The sequence below is a fragment of the Sylvia atricapilla genome, chromosome 29 (assembly GCF_009819655.1).
Source record: "Sylvia atricapilla isolate bSylAtr1 chromosome 29, bSylAtr1.pri, whole genome shotgun sequence".
NCBI classification, from domain to species: domain Eukaryota; kingdom Metazoa; phylum Chordata; class Aves; order Passeriformes; family Sylviidae; genus Sylvia; species Sylvia atricapilla.
This window is the reverse complement of record NC_089168.1, coordinates 892034-913547: the sequence shown is the minus strand read 5'-3', so window position 1 is coordinate 913547 and position 21514 is coordinate 892034. Positions and strand designations below refer to the sequence as shown.

General features: G+C 56.6%; 1 protein-coding gene across 3 annotated transcripts; it reads left to right on the top strand.

Moving 5' to 3' along the window:
* Window positions 1-2845: 2845 nt before the first annotated feature.
* Window positions 2846-19910, top strand: LOC136372822 (POU domain, class 6, transcription factor 1-like). Of its 3 annotated transcripts, XM_066337648.1 has the most exons (11): window positions 2846-3031; window positions 3557-3651; window positions 12497-12665; window positions 13131-13225; window positions 13806-14031; window positions 15028-15209; window positions 15839-15964; window positions 16096-16353; window positions 17137-17260; window positions 17807-17978; window positions 19156-19512. In XM_066337648.1, exons 2-11 carry the CDS (start codon window positions 3598-3600, stop codon window positions 19499-19501), a joined length of 1752 nt encoding a protein of 583 aa, XP_066193745.1. In that variant the 5' UTR covers window positions 2846-3031; window positions 3557-3597; the 3' UTR covers window positions 19502-19512. The 3 variants fall into 3 exon arrangements, with proteins under 3 accessions (XP_066193745.1, XP_066193746.1, XP_066193744.1); XM_066337649.1 differs by lacking the exons at window positions 2846-3031; window positions 3557-3651 and adding an exon at window positions 9728-10208 and having other exon boundaries at window positions 19156-19910; XM_066337647.1 differs by lacking the exons at window positions 2846-3031; window positions 3557-3651 and adding an exon at window positions 12139-12225.
* The last annotated feature ends 1604 nt before the right edge of the window (window positions 19911-21514 follow it).

Here is a 21514-nt window from a genome sequence, read left to right as displayed (position 1 = left end):
GCAGGAGGAATTCGGGGATGAGTTTTGGGGTGCAGGACCTTATTGGGGTCCTGTTTGGACCCCCAGAGGGGAGGCTGTGGGATTTGGGGGGGGGGGGGGGGGGAAAGGCAGGGCAGGGGAATTTCAGGGGGGTACCGGGTTTTGAGGGGGCAAAGGAAGGTGGGGGGGATCCAAGGACATTTTGGGGTGCTGCAGAACAGCGAGGGGGGGCTGTGAGGGTTTGGGGGGGACTCAGCATCCATTAGATCCATTAGTATCCCGGGACTTCCCCCACAGCCACTCCGAGCCCCTTGTTTGGTGGTTTTGGGGTGGGGGGGTCCCCTGGGTGCTGCAAAGGGGGTGGGGCTGCGTTGTCCCGTGTGCCCCCCAAACCTGTCCTCAGCACCTCCATCTCTGGCCATCTCAGGGTGACTCTTGTCCCTGCACCCCACGTGAACCTCCCAAAGGAGCAGTGGGGGTACAGCATTGCCCCCCATCCCATCGGTCCTGTTGATCCCATTGATCCCATCTCGTTGATCCCATTGATACCACTAATCCCATCCCACTGATCTCATCTCATCCCATCGATCCCCTTGATGCCATTGATACTACTGATATTGATCCCATCCCACTGATCCCATTGATCCCATCCTATTGGTCCCATTGATCCTGCTGATCCCATCCCATACCATCAATCCCATTGGTCTCATTGATCCCATCCCACTGATCCCATCCTATTGATCCCGTCCCATCCCATTGATCTCACTGATAGCATTGATACTGTTGATCCCATCCCATTGATCCCACTGATCCCATTGATCCCATTGATCCCATTGATCCCATTGATTCTATTTATATTGATCCCATTGATCCCATCCCATAGGATGTAGGTCCCGGGGGTCCCATGCCCCCCAAGCCCCCCGTGCTGCCCCTCCAGGCTGTCCTGTGCCCTCGGGGGCACTTCAGGACACGGGGTCGATGCTCCAGGTTCTATTTTTGGGGGGGCCAAACTCTGCTTCTGGCCTTGGCAGGAGATTGTAATCCCAGGAATAAAGATTCCTGGGAAGTCACGGCAGGCTGATTCCACTGCTCCCGGTGCCAGGGGCTCACATTCCCAACAGGCAGCAGGGCCAGGGGCACCCCAACACCGCCAGAAATGCTGGAGGCTTGATTTGGGATCAGGGTTTTACCCCCAAAGAATCCCTGTGAAAGGGGGAAGGAAATCAGGGATTGAGGAATTCCACCTAGGCCACGTGGCCCAGAGCAACGTGTTGGTCCCCGCATCTTTTTTGGGAAAAACATGGCAAAACCAGGGGAAATTGTTCCTTTTTAATGGTGCAAAAAGGATTTTTGGAACATTTGAGTTAAACTGGCAGGAAACCTTTGGCCAACTGGTTTTAGGTTTTCACTGTTTTCTAGCAGTTTTGGAGCCCCTCCGCAGGGCATTTCTTCTCTGATGGAGTGGTATTATTATTATTATTATTATTATTATTATTATTATTATTGTCATTATCATTATCCCCTGGATTTTGGGGGGTCGGGGTGCTGGCACTCCATGGCCACACACCTGGCTCAACAATTTTGCCTAATTATGTGTGTCCCCCCCGCCAAGCTCCCCTTTTTCTGGGCTGCCCCTTTTCCCTGGATTTGGAACTTTTAGGGGGCAGTAAATGACTTTTCCCAGATTTTCCTTTGGAATTTGGCTGCCCCAGCCCCAAAATGGAGCTTTCCAGATGTGAATCTTGTTGGAGGTGGATGGATTTGGGGTATTCTGGGAGTGACATCTCATCCCCTGCCTCAGCTTCTTCATAAATGCCATAAAACCTTAAAATACATCAAATTTAGAGGGAAGGAAGGATTTGAGGGGGAATTATTCCCTCCAGGAATGAATCCAGGATAACAACAGGAAGAGTTTGTGGGTCTAAAGTCTCCCCTACTCAGGTTTCTCACCTGGACAAACTCAGTTTTCCACCCATTTTGGATCCATCTCTGCCTCATCAATAACTAATTAACATGGGAATGAAATCCACATGGAGACTGGGAGCATCCTGAAAATCCTTCTCTCACCTTTGTCTCCTCTTTATTTTTTGATATTTTTATTATGATTTTATGCCTTTCCTTGCCTTCCTCCATCTGTTGCTCCGTGGCTGCTCCTCCCTGCCTGCCCTCGCCACCATCTGGATAAATTATTTGTCGCATTAAATGCCAAAGAATACCCCAAAAAGTGTGAAAAACGGGATGTGCAATAGGGAAAGGATCCCGCTCCCAAATCTAGAGCTGGATGCCCACCTGCATCCAGCCTGGAATTACAAATGTATGATTAATTGTCTCGTTAATTAGTCCTTCCCCGCCCCCTCCCCTTCCCTCCCAGGCTGTGGCTCCTCCCACCAGCAGCAGGGCGAGAAATCCAAGGATTTTGGGGAACTTGTGCCCTGCTCAGCCTTTTGCTGCTCCCAAAAATTTATTATTTATTAGTTATTATTTATTGTTTATTATTTATTATGGAATAAATCCAGTTTGGCTGCTTGGCTCGGGCTGGGATGGAGAACGGGGAGGTTTTGTGTTCCTTGTGAGGCCAGAGCCTCAGAGAACCCCACACATCCCTGAACGTCCCTGTTTCTCCTGAGTTGCCTTTTCCCAAAACGTCTCCATCCTCTGGGAGTGGGAGGGGTGGTTCCTGGGGCTCCTGGTGGTTTTGAGCACGGGAGCAGCCAGAGCTCAGCATGGGAACAGCTCCGGGTTTTGTGTCCTTCCAGGTCAAATCCAGGGACCCCAAAACTCAGAGGAGCCCAGGGAGCCTCAAAACCAGGAGAGGCCAGAGCCCAGACACCCCAAAAGCTGCAGAGCCAGAGCCCAGACACCCCGAAACCCGGAGAGACAAAGCCCAGAATTCCCAAGAGCTGCACCAGGACACCGGAGCCCCAGAGCCCTGACATCCCGAGGTCCCAGAATCCCGGGAGCCCCCAGCCCCATCGGCCCATCCCAGGGGGCAGGACCCACCTCCAGCCCCGTGTCCAGCCGGGAGGGTCCCTCACCCCGGAGCAAACAGTGGGTGAGTACCTGGGACCCCAAAATCCCGTGGGATTCCCTTCCTTTCCCCCTTCCCATTCCCCCTTTTCCCTTCCCATTTGGGGTCCGGTTTGGCCTCAGCCATTGAGGTCCCCCTGTGTGAAGATGTGGGGGAGGTGGGAGGGGATGGAGATCCCACCTGGAAGAGGGGGGAGCAGAAACTTTCTCACCTTTTCCAGCCTCAGGTGTGGGAAAAAGCTGTCCCAGGATTTTGGGGTGTCGCTCAGGGGTTCCCCCGGATCCCTGGGGCAGGTGAATCCCACCTGGGGGGTGAATCCCGAGCCCTCCCTCCCCGTGACTCCTGTCACCTGCTCTGTCCCAACAATTTGGGCACCCATAGGAAGCAGCAGGGACTTGGGTGGGCAGCCAGGTGTCACCTGGAGATTTGGGGACCCGCTTTGGGCTGTAGAGAGGTGCTCTCACCTCACCCATCCCTGGTTTTTAGGGTTTTAAAGGGGCTGAGAGGATCCCGCAGGTGGTGACAGCCCCTCCTTGTCCCCTCTTGCAGCATGTGGCAGGTGTGACCCTGCCCACTTGTGCCAGGTCACCATGGAGCCGTGTCCAGGGCAGCCCCAGGAGGCTCTGCTGACAGTCAACGAGCAGGTACAGCCCCCCTGCCCCCCAACGGGCCTGGACACAGCCACCCTGGGGTCACCTGGTGCCCTGGGGTCACCTGGCCCTGTGCCACACCTGTGGGGATGGAGGGGACACTGCTGCTGCAGTGTGGGGTGGTGGCTCTGCTTTGGGGTGCTGGGGATGGGGGGATGAGGCAGGTGTGGGGGTTCTGCTGTGTTTTGGGGTGCTGCAGGTGTGGGAGTGCCAGCTCCATGGGTTAATGCAGGCTCAGGTGGAAGGGGCAGGTTTTATTAATCATTAATTAATCCCCTCTCTGAGGTAACACTGGGCAGGTTTAATTAATCATTAATTAATCCCCTCTCTGAGGTAACACTGGGGTCACCCCCAGGCCTGGGGAGAGGGCCCAGAAATGGGTCTGGGGGCTCTTTGGGGTCTCGGGGGGTTTGTGGCCCTGCTGGGACCCCCGGGTCCCTGAGCCAGCCCTGCCCCACAGGACAGGGAACGGCCCCCCCAGACCCCATTTACTCTTCCATGAGCCCATTTTCCATTTCGTGGCCCCTTTTACCCCTCAGGACGTCGTTGGCCATTTCAGAACCCCATTTTCCCTTTTAGGGCCATTTACACTTCAGGAGCCCATTTACCCTTCCAGGACCCTATTTACTCCCTGAGGATCCTCTTTCTCTTTCCAGACCCCATTTACCCCTTCAGGGTGTGAAAAACAAGGTTCACTTTCTTAGTAAAATTTATAAGTTCAATAATTCTTTTTTTAAAGAGACAATTAAGAGGCAGACAAGCAAAAACAGTCAATGGCTGGGTGCCTGGAGTTCAGCCAAAAGCAGCCCCTAGCTCAGAAAACGCTGCTCTGAATGTACCAGTTTGATACATATTCAAAAGACCCTAATGCATTATTCAGACATTCCTTTAAGTTTAGATATTCTCTGGGTTTTAACTCCCCCAACCTGCCCCTTTTCACCTATTTAACGTTTTATTGCTCCTGGTAGATAAATCTCTTGGTGGCACCTCTTGGTCATCTCATGGCCCACTCCCTGATAACAGAGGATCAATAAATTCCTCCTTTGGAGCTTTGGGGGTCTGTCCTCGTTATCTTCATCCAGATAATCCAAAAGTGTGGGGAAATTCCCGATTATTTTCCCTATTCTTCTGGGTTAACTCCAAAAAGCATCTTACGTCACATAGTTTCCATTTTGATGCTATGCTACAACCTAAAATGTATAAATGTATATATACATTAATCACACCGCCATTTCTGAGCACTGTTAATAGCAGAAAAGGAGAAACGATGATACATGTGATATACAATGTGTACAGACAGTATGGTGTGATACAATATGACACACAGAGTATTCACTTTGATATCTGTGAAGAGCCGACTTTATAAGATGTATTTATAACCAGGTGGACGGGAGGATGCCCCAGAGCCACGGCAGTCTTTAAAAAACACAAAAGCAGGAAGCAATGACAATTCCATTCCCACTCACCAGTGAGGCTCCAGGACAGGAAAACCGAGAGCCTGGGCTCCACTCTTTGAGCCTTGCTTTGCCTGGGATCTTCTCTGCTGTGCCCAGGGACCTTGTGCTGCTCCTGCAGGGCTGGTGGCCTTTCCCTGCTGCCACAGCCCTGTCCTGCAGGCACATCCAGCTCTCCAGGCTCTTTGGGCTGCAGCTCCAGAGCAAACTGGTTTTGTTTGGCAGGTTTGGGAGCTGCTGGGGGTTTAATTCCCCCCAGGCACAGCCAGTTCAGTGGTTTGAGACTGGCTCAGACCAAGAGATGTTCTCCAGAATCAATCAGCGTCTCCTAAGGGTCAGTGTGTTCTCCGGCACTTCCAGGTCCCACCTGTTGGAAGGAGCCGCGGGAGACGAGTCTCATGCTATCATGGTCAACAAGTCTCAGTTTATTGCTTCCAAAGCTATCACACTTATACAGACAGTAATTAGCTCATGCATATTGCAAAAACACAGCTCATTATTGGTTTTACTTTCTATGACGCATATAGCTTTTGTGTTTAGCCTTGCTGTTGCAACTTCCTTCGCTTTATGTATCTTTCTGCATACTATGTATTTTCATATTTTCAACATCCCTGTTGTTAACTAACCTCCATTCTCAAGGGTAATGTATACTTGCCACCAGTCCCGTAGCTGATGGCTGCACTTTAACCAGTCTGACTTTATTGTGGCCCTTGCTACGCAGCCATTCTTCTGACAAACTCTCCACACCCACCCGTCAGGATTCCTTGGACTCCATGGCTTTGGGATCCATCTCTTTCCCTGCACCTCGTGTCCTGTGCTGAGGTAAAATGAAGTCACAAACGCTGCCAGGACACTGCTGGGAGCCCCAGCATTCCCTTGGATCCAGCCCCGTCCCGTGTGGACATTTTTCCATCCCGTCACACCCAAACTGTTCCTCGTGGAATATTTGGCTGGGGAGGGATCCAGGTCACCTCAGGGAGCTTCCTGTGCCTTGTCCCTGGAACTGCAGCCCCTGGGTGATGGGAATGGCACAGCACAGCCCTGTCCATCTCTGAGACCCATCAGGTGTCACCTCTGGAGACATCCCCAGCTGGGATAACCCAGTGTGTCCTGGGTAAAAGTTCTTGGATTGGGATGATCCAACGTGTCCTGGATAAGGGTTTCCAGCTCCAAGATATTCCAGATTTCTGTGGGCTCAGCTCACCTTCCCCTATTGCCAAAAAAGTGGGAGAAATCAAACTCTGACACTATTTTTAGTGCTAGAAAACAGCACTGCTTTATTCACTCCCCAGACTCACCCCACCACACACTTCCCGAACTTTTCACTATTTCTACATTTTGGCAAAGAAATTCCTGCCCATTAGCTATAAATCAGAGAATTGTCATTAATTAGCGGTTTATCCTCTATTGGTTATTGATTTCTCATGCTGATTAGTTCTCATTTTCAGTCTCTTTATGGCCTTTTTCCCAGCTCGGGAGTTTCAGTTCAGCTGTGGGCTGTGTGTGTCTCTTCTTTATCTCTGGGCTCTGCAGAATGTCCTTGTGCTCTATAAATCCTGCATTCCTCACGTCCAGCTCCAGCAAAAACATCTCCCTCTCCCATGCTTTGTTTATTGAAGAGCAGCAAGGTTAGTTCAGCAAAACTCAGAAAGTTTCAGCGATTTTCCCAAAGAGCAGCTCCTGACAAACCTTGCTGAGTGCTGCCTGCAGTGGAATGTGCCGCTGCTTGTGATTAATGAAAGCCATTCGTTAGAAAAGTTAATTAAAACAATTAATTAGGAAAGTTATTAGGGAAGTTTATCCTTTTCCCGCACAGGCACAGTTTGTGGATGGTTCAGGAAGGGTTGGGTGGGAGCTGGGAAGAGATTTCCTTGTGTTTGATCCCTGTTCCCTTGGCAGTCCTGTCCCTCCTCCTGCTCTGGGATGGGCCTTGGGGACATTTTCATGTGTTTTGTCAAGGTTATTTCATTCCCTTGTTCACATCTCTGAAAAATTCAGTCAGATCATCACAAATCTAAAGCCATCCAAGGCAAAACTGATAAAAATTCCTGCAATTGGGTGACTCCAAATATTCATTAATGCTTGTACCAACTCCGAGGCTTAATTTGGTTCAGTTCCCTGACCTTCAATTAGTTGAGACAAATTTATACATAAGATAAACGTACATTTAACCTGAGAGAAAACTAAAAGCTTTTCTAACACCTTTTTTTTCCAGTAAAGAAAAGACAAAATCAACTTAGCAAAAAAGCAAACTGACAGCACATAAAATAGCCCGATTTAGATAATCCCAGTAAGATTTAGTTGCCCAACAAGCAGCTCACAATAAAAACAAATCAACAGTTATTATTAAATTGATAATACAGGTGGTTATTTTGAGGACTGTTAAAAGTCTCCTTGGTCCCACACAGCTTGATCAGGTCCTATAAAAAGGGAAAATTCCTTGATCAGGTTCTATAAAAAGGGGAAATTCAGCCCAGGATGGACCAGTAATTAAAAAGCAGGAGAAGTCCATCGAGTGTGGATTCAATTCCCAGCTCTTTTTCTCCTCTGGTAGCTCCAGGGTGAACTGTGGCACTGGTGACTTGGGTAAGAGTGAAAGGGGCAGAGGGACCACCCCAAAGCCTGGGATCATCTGGGATCATCCCAGTAAACCCAGTGCCCTCCCCTCTGGGGACTGGTCAGACTGGTCAGCCCAGGCTCCTGCTGGGGGTTGGCAGGGGAGTGTCACACCACCCCCAGTGCCCAGGGACCTTGTGGAAATCTCATCCTTTTGCCCCAGGAATTGGGATTTTCCCTCTTTTCCTGCTGCTCTGAGGGCAGCACCACCCCCCATGGCTCTGCCCTGCCTCTGCCAGGTTCATGTCCTGCAGGAATTGCAATTCCCATCACCCCTGGGGTGGGCAGGGACTGCCAGAGCCCAGCTCAGGTGGCAGGAGAATGACCACAGGGGACAGTGACCACTGAGTGACCCTCAAAGGTGCCGGCCTCAGTAACCCACTGGGGGTCACTCGGTGTCCTCCCTGAGGGTCAGCTGGACTCTGTGCCAGAGGACACCTCAGAGGACATCTGGGTCACACCAGGAACCCCAGCGCCAGCACTGCACCTCACTGAGCACTGCACCCACCCAGGGGACCACCACTGACCACTGACCACTGACCCCCACCCAGGGGACCCTCACTGACCACTGACCACTGACCCCCACCTGAGAGACCTTCACTGACCACTGCACCCCACCCAGGGGACCCTCACTGACCACTGACCACTGACCCCCACCCAGGGGACCTTCACTGACCACTGACCACTGCACCCCACCCGAGAGACCTTCACTGACCACCGCACCCCACCTGAGAGACCTTCACTGACCACTGCACCCCACCTGAGAGACCTTCACTGACCACTGCACCGCACCCAGGGGACCCTCACTGACCACTGACCACTGACCCCCACCCAGGGGACCCTCACTGACCACTGCACTGCACCCAGGGGACCCTCACTGACCACTGACCACTGCACCCCACCTGAGAGACCTTCACTGACCACTGCACCCCACCCAAGGGACCCTCACTGACCATTGACCCCACCCGAGGGACCCTCGCTGAGCACTGCAGTGGTCACTACTCGACCAATTACAAGGCTTTGGCTTTGTATTTATTTACAGAGGTCTTACACTCAAAGACGTTGATACATTTGCATAATCCCAGCCCCTCCCATTCCTCGGTGGATGTTACAGTGAGGCCAGTGGCCTTCCCACCTGCACAGTTCTCTTGAATTGGGTTGGTGGTCTTTAAAATGGGTCAGTGGTCTTAGAGGATGAAGTCAGAGACATCTTCCTCACCATGACCTTTTGACCTTTTTACTGCTGGCAGGTTCTCATGTCCTGGCACAACTCAATCTCTCCTGCTGGGTTCCAGGGAGTTTCTGGGTCCAGGTGCTCTCATGGTTCCACTGGTTTTCATTTGTTCTCCTGGTGGTCCATTTATCTCGTTTCCTTCTACAAACACAGCAAAGAATACATCACCTGGGCTCCAGCTTCAGCATCTAATAATTATTAACTCATCTTTATTTTTCCAGCTTTTATCCTAATCAATATAAATTGCTTCTGCAAATTCCTTGGCTAAAACCTTAATTCTTTAAAACCTTGACTCACCGCTGCACTCACAAGGGGCCCTCACTGACCACTGACCCCACCCAAAGGACCCTCACTGACCACTGCCAAGCATTCCTGGCATTGCCTGGCCAGCTCAGGGAGTTCAGGAGAGACTTGGATTTGCTTTGGTTTAGGGGAGGAGTCGGGTTTGCTCTGGATTTAGGGAAGGGCTGGATTGACTGTGGATTTTGGGGAAGAGTTTAGTTGACTCTGAGTTTAGAGGAAGAGTGGATTTGCTCTGGGTTTAGGGAGAGCTGGATTTGCCCTGGGCCTTGCAGAGGAACAACCACGATTCTCAGGAGGTTCAGGAACAGGGTCAGTGCTTTTCTCCCCATTAACCCTCCCTGAGGGTCAGCTGGGCTTCCTCAGGGACAAAACCTCACAAAAGCCTGGGGCACTCCAGGGAACCTCCCACACCAGGGAACGTCCCACAGCAGAGAACTTCCCACAGCAGAGAACCTCCCACACCATCAAACCTTCCACACCAGGGAACGTCCCACAGCAGAGAACCTCCCACAGCAGCAAACCTCCCACACCATCAAACCTCTCACAGCAGAGAACCTCTCACACCATCAAACCTCTCACAGCAGAGAACCTCCCACACCAGAGAACTTCCCACACCAGGGAACCTCCCACACCAGAGAACTTCCCACAGCAGAGAACCTCTCTGTGGGTGTGCTGTGCCCAGGTCGTGCAGAGAGGACAGAAATCAGAGCACTGAAGGTCAGGCACCTCCCCAGCTTCCAGGACCTTGTGCTGGAGATTTCTGTCACTTCCCCCCGTCCAACCTCCTGGCTGCTGTCATCCCCTGGGAAAACCTCTGGATCCTGAGTGATCCTGTCCCTGGCACCAGTAAAATGTGCCAGCCACCCTTAGAGCAAAGGTAACCCAGGGTGGTGTTAGTGGAGCCCTTGGGGTGAATTAGAGCGAAATGACATTGAGTGATCTGGGTATGTAAATATATGAATATAAACTTATATGTAGGATGGGGTTTAGAACAATTTGTTTGCAATGGGGAACGGGTTTGGAGCTGTTTGTGTTGTTCTCATCTACGGTAATATGGAAACAGAACCAAAAATAACACAGGAAAATGTACAAGGGGGAAGGAAGGAAAGAGGGAAGGAAAGAGGGAAGGAAGGATTATAAATACATATTATAAACTTGGTTTTTTGCAAATATTAAGATGAATGCTCTATGTATAATGTTAAAATAACTTAGCTTTTATTTCTTTTATTAACAAAACTTGGAAATAGTAATGTGATGAATACAAACCTGTCACAGGTTAACACAGCTTGGTTTTTTGGTTAATGGAATGTTAGACCTTAGCATGATATTAAAATGGAGACTGTGTGATGTTAAAATGCTTTTATTCATGTAACTAACTCAAAGAATGGTGAAGGTAAATAGGTGATTCCTCACATTTGTGGGTTATCCTATCTGGATGAAGATAACAGTGACAGAAACCAGAAGCCCAAAGGAAGAATTTATTGACTCTCCATTATCAGGGAGGGTAAAAAACCAACAGGATGGAATCATAAGGAGCAATAAAACATATTGATTTAATCTACAAGATGGCATGAAGACAAGTCAAAGGTTAAAACCAAGCAAAAACACATCTAAACTCAAAGGAATGTATGAATAATACATAATAGTCTGTGAATATGCAACAGGCTGATTGAAAAAATATTAGAAGGGTGTTTCCAAGGTAGTAAGTGCTGAATGCCAAGCAGCTGGCCACCTTTGTTGTTGTTGTTGTTGTTTAACCCTTTGCTTTATTTGTGTCTCTTGTTGTCTTTTGATTAAACTTTGAAAGTTTTACCAAGAAAGTGAACCTCGTTTGTCACAGGTGCACACTCCTGGGGGGATGTGCCCTCTCTGCTGGTCACTGGGGTCACCCCCAGTCCTCGGGGAGAGCCCAGAAATGGGTCTGGGGGCTGCTGGCCCTGCTGGGAGCCCTCCAGGGGCTGAGGCAGCCCTGCCCCAGCACACAGGGAACACTCCTCAGGAACGGGAATGGCCTTGGGAATGGGAAGTCTGAAAAACGACGTTCACTCTCTTGGTCAAATTGACAAGTTTAATAAAGGACAATAGGAGACAAAGATAATAAAGCAAATTTTAAAGGCTGGGTGCCTGGCATTCAGCCAGGAGCACACCTGCTATTTCAGAGACACCCTTTGCATAACTCTCCTATTGCATCAGCCTATTCATAAACAATTTTACATATTTGAATTTCATATCTTTCATATTTAAATTTCCTATTTTCCTATCTTTTTACATCTTTAAATATTCTTAAACAATTACACATATTTAAACTTTCCCCCAAGCTAGTGCACGTGTTCCAGGAACTGTTTAGCTCCTCCTCGGCTCTGCCCTTTTAGAGCTGCTCATTCCTTTGGCTGTGGTTTCAGTCCGTTCTCTTTATCACCTCCAGTCGGGGTCTCGCTCCACGCTTTCTGCAGATGGCAGGGGCTGATAGTTGGGCTATCAGCAGCAGGGTCTTCATCATCCGTTCACGGGATGTTATCCCGGCCGAGCAGGAAGGTCAGCCACAGCCAGAGCTGCACCAGCTGCTTCTCTACTACATCTAAGTTTAGTGAATAACACAAATAAAAACCGTATCTTTGTAGCAAAGTTACTTTGACATTAGACATAGAGCATCCGTTTTAATATTCGCGAAAAGCCAATGCTGTAATTTGGATTTAGAGCTCCAACAGCGCACTCCAGGAGTCCACTCCCTTGGAGAGTGGGAATGTCCCGGCACCTCCGGGGGTGGGTCTGGGGCTGTAAAAGGCAGGAGCTGCCTGATAAAAAGCTCTGTCCGGGAGGATGAGCAGCCCAGTGCCGCCCCCGCAGGGGCCCTGCTGTGGCTCAGAGCCCCCGGGAAGCCCTGGGCTGGGCTGGGGCCGCACCATGGCCGCGGGCCTCGGCTCCTTCACCGTGTTCGTGCCGGTCCCTGCCACGCTCCAGGTACGGGCACGCCTCTGGGGCTGCCGCGGGTGTGCGGGGGTCCGGAGGGTGTGGGGCTGATGTACATTTGGGGGTGCTGCGACCGCTGGCGGCGTTTCACCTGCCCAGGGTGTGACCCGGGGGTGCCGCTGGAGTTGGGGTGTTGGGATCCGTCCAGGGTCCGGGTGGGCTCAGCACCCCAGAAACAACCCCCCCGGGAAGCAGGGGGAGCCCCTGGGGGACACGGCGGCGGGGTGACATCCCTTCAGCTGATCTTGGGGTTCCTTTGCAGGTTATTGTCATGTCCAGCCACGAGACCATCCGGGTGCTGGAGGTGGGGGTGGATGGGGACCCCAAAACGGCCGGGGAGGGAGCGGGGGGGTCCCCGGCACCGCGGGGCCCCCCAGGTGTGGAGGATGCTCCCTCCAGCACCCCGAGCTCGTCCTGCGGGGAGGCGGCAGGTGAGAGACCTTCCCCCTTCCCGGTGCTTCTCCCGGGTCTCTCCTTCCCGGGATCGGTCCCAGGTCCCCCCTCGGGAGCAGAGGAGGTGTCTGGGTTGTGTCACCTGTGTCACCTGGGCTGCCCCGCGGTCCTGCTGCAGGTCCTCCCCCAGCCCCTCCCCGGTCACTCACGTTTTGGGGAGATCCCGTTTGGTTCCTCGCTGGTTTTTGGCCAGCGCCCCAAATCCTGCCGCAGGTGTGTCCCAAACCCCCCCACACCTGTCACCTGTCCCATCTCCCGTCGTCTCTCCTGCCGGGGGATGGTCACCGCACTGGTCCCACTGGGGCTGACCCAAGTCACTGCCCCTCGTGCGTCCCCCCACCCGGGCACGGACCCCACCTGAGCACACCTGTGGGAAGGTGTTTGCTCCCCGCGAGTGTAGAATGTGGGTGTCCCCGTCTCACCCTCGCCTGTTTGTCCCGCAGATAAAGCCAAAGCGGCGTCGCCCACCCCCGTCCCCTCGAGCCTCGCCCCGAGCCAGCCCAGCGTGACCCACCTGGCCGTGCAGGCCACCCCCCAGGTAACTGTCCACCGGGGCTGGGGGCCAGCGGGGACCCCGGGGGAGGTGTCCGCAGAGAAGGGACCCCTTTTGTGCCCCCACAGATGGGGCGGGGGGAAGGGAGGCCCCAGGTGCCCCTCGTGGCTCCATGGAGAAGGGGCTCTCTATAAGGGGGGGACCCGAAGGTAAAGGGGATCCCCTCTGTGCCCCCCATCCCTCCCAGAGCAGTAAGGGGGGACCCCCTTTATGCCCTCCAGCAGGGGGGGCGTCTCCACAGCCCCCCCCAGTGCTCCCCAGTTAGCTCCCCCCCATCTCCCCACGGAGAGGGGTGCACGGGTGAGGGGGGCTCCCCCTTTGCCTTCCCCTCCCCCAGAGGTTCACCAGAGAGCCCCCCCTGAATCGCCCTTCCCCCAGGGGTTCCCCAGGCTGGGGGGCTCATCCTTTGCCCACCCCCCCGAGAGGGATTCACCGGGGAGCCCCCCCTTTGCCCCTCCCCACAGAGGGGTGTCCCAGGCCGGGCGGGGGGTCCTCTGGGGGTTTCCCTGATGCTGAGCAGGGCGTTGATTTGTGTTTCTCTTTCAAATCTCATTTATCTCCGCAGGTGTTGGCTCAGGAAAGCTTAGCCACAGGTGTGACAGGAGTAATGGTTCCAGCAGGGACAGTTACTCAACCTCTTCTTATCCCCATCAGTATTGCAGGTCAGGTGACAGGCCAGCAGGCGCTGGCCCTGGTGACAATTCCCACAGCAACGCTCGCCGCGCTCCCGGGACTGACGCCGGCGGCACCCGCGGGGGCGATTTTCAAACCGCCCGTAGCCAATCTGACAGGTAACCGCAGGTAACCGCGCCCCTGCCCCGCCCGCCCGGACACCTGGGAGCGGACACGGGCTGCCAACGGGGACTTGGAGTGCAAAAGGTGCAGATTTGGGGCTCTGGCTGTGGCTGCAGGAGGGCTCTGAAATGGGCTTGAATTTGGGGGATTGAGTATCAAAGGTCTAGATTTGGGTAGCCGGTGTAGATTTGGGGCTCCAGGTGTTGGCACCTGGCTGAAACTGTGGAGCTTGGAGCTCCCTTTGCCCCGACTCATCCCAACTCATCCTCAGCCCAAATCTAATCGGCCCCAGCCATGGGCTTCAAGGTGAGGGGTTTCAGTATAAAAGGTGTAGATTTCGGGATTTCAGTGTAAAAGGTGTAGATTTCGGGGTTTCAGTGTAAAAGGTGTAGATTTCGGGGGTTCAGTGTAAAAGGTGTAGACTTAGGATTGCAGGTGAAGCACCTGATGCAGGAGGGTTCTGAAATGGGCTTGAATTTGGCAGATTTGAGACTAAAAGGTGCAAATTCGGCGCTCCAGGTGTGGTACCTGGCTGAAATAGGTGACCTTGAGGCTCTTTTGTCCCCTCCTTAATTCATCCTGCCCCAGCTCAGCCACAGCCCAGGTTGTGTTCACCTGCAGGGGTCTGAATTTGGCTTCAGTTTGGGGAATCAGAGTATGAAAGGTGTAGATTTGAGGCTCCAGGTGCGGCACCAGGTGCAGATTTGGGGCTCCAGATGTGGCACCCCCTGCAGCAGGCGAGGGGGCGCCCTGCAGGTGGGACAGTGTGGGGACGGACCCCAACTCGTCGAGGCTCTTACGGCCCCTGTGCCAGGTGTGTCCGGGGAGATTTGGGCTTCCCCCAGGCGCCCCCCGCTCCGTGCTGCAGCAGCACCCGGTTTAGGTGAGGCCCCGCCCCTGGTGACGGGAGGGGACGAGGCGGGGCGGGGGAGGGGACGCGGGCGCGGTGTCGCCGGTGCCACCCCACTGACGGTGTCTCCGTCTCTCCGCAGCCGCCGCCGTGCTCAGCCCCGCCATCCCGGCCATCCCGGCGGTACCGGCGCCGCGGCCGCCCCCGCCGCCCGCGGGGCAGCCCCCGCTGCTGCCCCAGCCCCCCGCGGCGCCAACCCCCCCAAAGGACCCCCCGATGGCCGTGCAGCCCCACATCACCGGACTGGCCTTTAACCCCGGCATAGTAAGGACTGAGCCCGCCCCGTCGCGGGGTCCAGCGGTCACGGGGAGCCCCGGGGATTCCAGGGCCGCGTCCCTGCCTCAGTTTCCCCAGGCGGGTTCCCACGCGCGGTTTCCACGTGGGAGCTCGTGACCTCAGTGTCCCTGGAGAGGATCGCTCCCAGGACAAGAGCCCAGTCTCTTTCCCAGGTGGGAGCCCTGCCTCGGTTTCCCCAGGCAACGTTCCATCCTCAGATTCCTTGTGCACAATCGCAGCCTGTTTTTACACGCAGGATCCTGGCCTCAGTTTCCTCACACACACTCCCAGCCTCAGTTTCTCCAGTGCAGGACTCTGGCCTCAGTTCCCTGGGCAGGATTCCAGTCTCAGTTTCCCCAAACACAATCCCTGCCTCAGTTTCCCCGGACACAATCCCTGCCTCAGTTTCCCCGTGCAGGATTCGAGCCTCAGTATTGCTGAATGTAATCCCAGCCTCAGTTTCCCCATCCCAAGCTGCAGCTCTGCTTTGGGCAGCTCCCAGGGCATGGATTTAGGGATTTAGGGACCCCCAGGGACTCCAGTGGCCACTGGGGGGGATGGGGGGACATTCCGGTGGCCGCCGCTGCCCCAGCTCTGACCCCGTTTCCGTCCCACAGCTCACGGCGGCGCTGGGGACACAGCCACAGATCCTGGGCTCCCTCAGTGCCCCCCCCGTGATCGCCAACCCCCTCCCCAGCGTCCAGGGGATCCCGGGCCAGCTCCTGACCAACACGCAGGGCCAGGTACCGCGGGGGGTCCCTTGTCCCCCGCCCCGGGCTTGTGTCCCCTGGGGACGGGGTCCGGGCTGCTCCCACTGTTGTCCCCCCCCCAGGATGGGCGTTTTCAGGTCCCCCAGCGCTGTCTCCCCCCGCAGGTGATCGGGACCCTGCCGTGGGTCGTGGCTCCCCCCGGGGTGGCCGCGGCCGCGCCGGCCCCGCCCAGCCTGCAGGTGACACCGGTGACACCGCAGCTGCTGCTCAACGCGCAGGGCCAGGTCATCGCCACGCTGGCCACGGGGGCCACGCTGGCCACGGGGGCCACGCTGAGCACGGGGGCCACGCTGGCCACCGCCCCCCCCGCACCCGCCCCCGGCAAGAAAAACGGGCCCAGCGAGCCCCCCATCAAGAGTGAGGTGAGCCCCCAGCCCTGAGCCCCCCTCGGTCACCCCGAGCCCCCATGGGTCCCCCTGAGTCCCCACCAAGAGTGACCCCCAGCCCCTGAGCCCCCCACAAGGACAAGGGGAGCCTCTGCACCCCGAGACCCCTGAGCCCCCCACAAGGACAAGGGGAGCCTCTGCACCCCGAGACCCCTGAGCCCCCCAAGCTCCGGCCCCAGGAGCGAGGTGGGTCACAGCTGGTGGCCGTGCTGGGGGCTGGCACTGTCCCCTGCCAAGGGGCTTTGGGAGCAGCTTTGGGACCCTCCGTGTGCCTTTGGGACCCAGCCACACAACCTTGGGGGAGGCAGAAGCACCTTTGGGACGTGGCCAGGTGACTTTGGGACACCATGACCATTCCTGGGACCCAGCCACGCTGTTTTGGGGACATGTGAGCCCCTTTGGGCCAAAACATGTCGTTTTGGGAGGACACTCCTGGGACCTGGCTGTGTGGCTTTGGGAACCCGTGAGCACCTTTGGGCTGTGGCCACGTGGCTTTGGGACCCGGACAGGTGGATTTAGGAGCCCCTGAGCACCTTGGGGACCCGGCTGTGTGGCTGTGGGGACACATGAGCACCTTTGGGTCCTGGCCATGTGGCTTTGGGACCTCAGGAGCACCCCCGGGCCGTGCCCCCTCCTGCCCCAGCGCTATCCCGTGGCCACCCTGTCCCCGTCCTGGTGCCACCGGCTCTCCCAGTGGGATGTGCCCCACAAGGAGCAGAGCTGCTGGTGCCCCCCGGGTCACCCCCAGGTCCCCCCCAGGTCCAGCCCATCCAGCCGGCCCCAGCTGGGGTGGGGACGAGCCCCACACCCATGGCCAAGGTGTCACCGTCCCCGGTGCCCATCGCGTGCTCCGAGCCCCCCACCGTGAGCCAGCTGGTGTCCAGTGAGTCACTGGGAGCACTGGGAGAGGGATAAGGGGCTGTGGGGTCCCCGGGAATAGTCGGAAGTCCGCTGGGAGGAGGGATGGCAGGAACTGGGATCCTGTGGGAGGAGAGATAAGGAGGGTCTGGGACTCCTGGGAAGAGAGATAACAGGGACTGGGGTGTCCTGGTAATAATGGGGTCTGGGAAAGGTTGGGAAGAGAGATACTGGAGTCTGGGATCCCTGGGAAGAGAGATAAGAGGGACTGTGGGCAAAGGGATAACGGGGGATCCAGAGTCCCTGGGCAGAGAAATAATGGGAAGTGGGATCACTATTAGGAAGTGAGGTCTGCTGGGATCAACAGTGTCAGGGAACCACTGGGAAGAGGGAACACTCTTTGGGGTCCTTGGGAAAAGGGAAATCAGAGTCGGGGGTCCGCTGGAAAGAGGGATATCAGGGTCTGGCATTGCTGGGAGAGAGATACCAGGGGCTGTGGTCCCTGGGAACAGCAGGCTCTGGGCTCCCTGGGCACGGGGATAATGGGGTCACAGCCCCCGTGTCCCCCCAGAGCCCCCTGCCCCGCCCAGCACGGAGGAGGACGGGATCAACCTGGAAGAAATCCGGGAATTCGCCAAGAACTTCAAACTGCGGCGCCTCTCGCTGGGGCTGACCCAGACCCAGGTGGGGCAGGCGCTGACGGCCACCGAGGGCCCCGCCTACAGCCAGTCGGCCATCTGCAGGTAATGTCACCTGTGGGGACAGCGACAGTGCCACCTGCTGGTATTCTCATCTCTGGGGACAGGGACAGTGCCATCTGCAGGTATTGTCATCTCTGGGGACAGGGACAGGGCCATCTGCAGGTAATATCACCTGTGCGGACAGTGTCACCTCCAGATAATGTCACCTGTGGGGACAGGCAGAGGGACAGAGCCATCTGCAGGTAATGTCACTTGTGTAGACAGGGCCACCTGCAGGCAAATACCTGTCACCTGCAGGGACAGGGACAGGGCCATCTGCAGGTAAACACTGTGGGGATAGGACAGGTACAACTGGCAGGTAGAGGGGAGGACAGGGCCAGGGACAGGTACAGGAGGAGGAAAGGGGAAGGAGTGGAAAAGATGGGGGAAAGGAGAATTGGAGAAAGGGAGGAAAACAGGAGGAAAGGAAGGAAGTGGGAGAGAAGGAGGAATTTGTGGGAAAGGAGGAAAAGCAGAGAATGGGAGGAAAGTGGAGAAAAGGAGGGAAATGGGGAAATGGAAAGTTGGGGAAAGGGAGGAGAGATGGAGAAAAAGAAGAGAAAAATGGGGCAAAGGAGGAAACAGAAAAGGGAGAAAGTGGGGCAAAGGAGGGAGTTGGGCGTTGCTGCCCCCTCACTGTCACATCTCCAGTCCCAGCCTGCTGTCCCCCTGTCCCTCATCCCTGAGAGTCTCCTATGTCCCCCACATCCCCTCAGCTTCGAGAAGCTGGACATTGCCCCTGAATGTCCCCTGAGTGTCCCCTGTGTCCCCACTAAGTGTCCCGTGTGCCCCCTGAGTGTCCCCGTGTCCCCACATGTTCGAGAAGCTGGACATCCTTCCGAGTGTCCCCTGTGTCCCCATGTCCCCACAGATTCGAGAAGCTGGACATCCCCCTGAGTGTCCCCTGAGTCCCTCCAGAGTGTCCCCCCTGAGTGCCCTGTGTGTCCCCCCTGAGTGTCCCCCATGTCCCCATAGGTTCGAGAAGCTGGACATCCCCTCCGGGTGTCCTCTGTGTCCCCCCTGAGTGTCCCCGTGTCCCCGCAGGTTCGAGAAGCTGGACATCCCCCTGGGTGTCCCCTGTGTCCCCCCTGAGTGTCCCCGTGTCCCCGCAGGTTCGAGAAGCTGGACATCCCCCTGAGTGTCCCCTGTGTCCCCTCTGAGTGTCCCCGTGTCCCCGCAGGTTCGAGAAGCTGGACATCACGCCCAAGAGCGCTCAGAAGCTGAAGCCGGTGCTGGAGAAGTGGCTGCGGGAGGCGGAGCAGCGGCAGCGCGAGGGGCAGCAGCACCTGCTGGAGTTCGTGGGGGGCGAGCCGGGCAAGAAGCGCAAGCGGCGCACGTCCTTCACTCCGCAGGCGCTGGAGGCGCTGAACGCGCACTTCGAGCGCAACGCGCTGCCCACGGGCGCCGAGATCACCCGCATCGCGCAGGAGCTGCGCTACGAGCGGGAGGTGGTGCGCGTCTGGTTCTGCAACCGCCGCCAGACCCTCAAGAACACCAGCAAGCTGAACGTCTTCCACGTGCCCTGAGCCGCCCCCCGGCCTCCTGCCATCAGCACTTTGGCCGCTGGTGCTGTCCCTCCGCCGCCACGCCCGCACCTTTGTCCACCTCCGGCGTCTCCCAGTGCGCGCAGCTGGGAGTGCTGGGAGCGCCCCCGTGTCCCACCGACCTCCAGTCATCAGCACTTTGGCCACTGGTTTTGTCCCTCTGCCACCGTACCTGTGTCCAGGCCCTCACCTGTGTCCGCCGCCGCCCCGCCCCGCAGCGGCTCCCACGTGCCCTAAACTGGGAGCACTGGGAGCTCCCCTGTGTCCTGCCAACCTCCTGCCGTCAGCCACTGGTTCTGTCCCTGTGCCACCTGGTTCCTGGCACCACCACCCCCAGACCTGTGTCCACCACAGCTGTACCTGTGTCCAGCACCCCCAGAGCTGTGTCCACCCCCCCAGACCTGTGACCATCACAGCTGGACCTGTGTCCAGCACCCCCAGACCTGTGTCCGATATTCAACGTCTTCCACACACTCCGAACTAGGAGCACTGGGGACATCCGAGTTCCCAGTCACAGTCCCCCCTGACCACCCGCCATCAGCACTTTGGCCATTGATTTGTCCCTTTGGCCACCCGTTTGTCGCTCTGCCCCGTGCCTGTACCTGTGCTCACCTGTGCCTGTGCGTGTCTCCCCGTGCCCTCCTTGTCACACGCGACCCGAGCGTGTTGATGTGGCACCTCCCCGACCTGTGACACACGTGGTGACAGACCCCCGCCCCCAGGTGTCACATGCCCACCCAAAATCAGTGATTTCCATTTTTCTGGGTTTTGCCCTTTTTCCTGTGTCCCTGAGGTGATGTCACGGCTCACCAGGGGTGACCCCAAATTTATGTCACCCCCACGCTGGTTTTGCGGGTCCCCCACCTCGTGAGGGGCTTCTGGGGGTGATCCCCCACCTTGGGGACGTCCCGTGGGTGGATTTTGGGGACATCACCCCCGGGTTTGGGGGGCATGAACCCCAAAACAGAGGCAGCGCCCTTTCCCCACCTCCCCGTGCCCTGAGCCTGGGGGCTTCCAGCGCCCCCGGGGAGCGATGGGGGCAACGGGGTACACCGGGGCGCCTGCGGGGGCCGCGGCAGACTGATGCACTTGATGTAGTGGTGTGAAATAAACAGTATTTTTCTTTTTTCTTTTCCTTTCCCCTTTTTTTCAAGATTTGTGCGGGTGGTGGGCTCCTTCCTCCTCCTCGGCCCGCCCGTCTGCGGCCGGCGCGGCTCAGCGCACGCCTGAGGCGGGAGCGGGACTCGAACCCGCGGCCCCGCAGGAGGCGCCTCACGGAGCCGAGCACCGCCCGCCGCCAATCCCCGAGCAGCCTGCCTGGCGCGGAGCTGTCTATTGGCTATTGTGGCCGCCCGTCACGTCGCGAGGCGCTGTCCCATTGGCTGAGCACGGTGGAGGGGCGGGGCCATCCTCCCATCGGCGGGGGCTGGGCCGCCGCCTCCATCTTGGCGGAGCGGCGCGTTTGGGGGTCCCGGCCCGGAGCGGGGGGGGCCAGGCCCAGACTGCGGCGGGCGGGCTCCGATCAGGGGGGCTCAGCAGGAATTGGGGGGTCTCGGCCTGGATTGGGGGTGTCCCAGCTCGCATTGGGGGGTCCCAGCGAGGATTGGGGCGTTCCAGCCCGGAGCGCGGGTCCCAGCCGGAGGCAGCGCCCGCGGTGCTGGAGGGTTTTGGGGTGCAGCCCTTGGGGTCGGTCCGTAGAACTCGGGGCCCCCCGGGGGTGCCGCCTCTCAGGGGTTCTGGGGTTCGGGGGACTCCCGAGGTGTTGCCTTTGAGGCGCCCCGGGGCGGGGGTGCAGCCTCGGGGTTTAGCGGGCTTTTGGCGTTCGCTCCCCCGGGGTAGCGGGTTTTGGGGGTCCCCAAATAAGTCACGGCAGGAGAGGGTCCTCAAGAGGCTTGGGGGGCTTCGGTACCCCCAGAAAACGGGGTGGCGTTGGGGTACCCCCAGGAGCCTCTGTTTTGGGGGTGACCCTGAGGAACCCCGTTTTTGGGGTGACAT

Coding starts and splice junctions, on each gene's coding strand:
- LOC136372822 (XM_066337647.1), top strand. CDS start 12,169: ATGGCCGCGGGCCTCGGCTCCTTCACCGTGTTCGTGCCGGTCCCTGCC. Junction 12,226..12,496: donor CGGTCCCTGCCACGCTCCAG/GTACGGGCACGC, acceptor GTTCCTTTGCAG/GTTATTGTCATGTCCAGCCA. Junction 15,210..15,838: donor TGGCCTTTAACCCCGGCATA/GTAAGGACTGAG, acceptor TCCGTCCCACAG/CTCACGGCGGCGCTGGGGAC.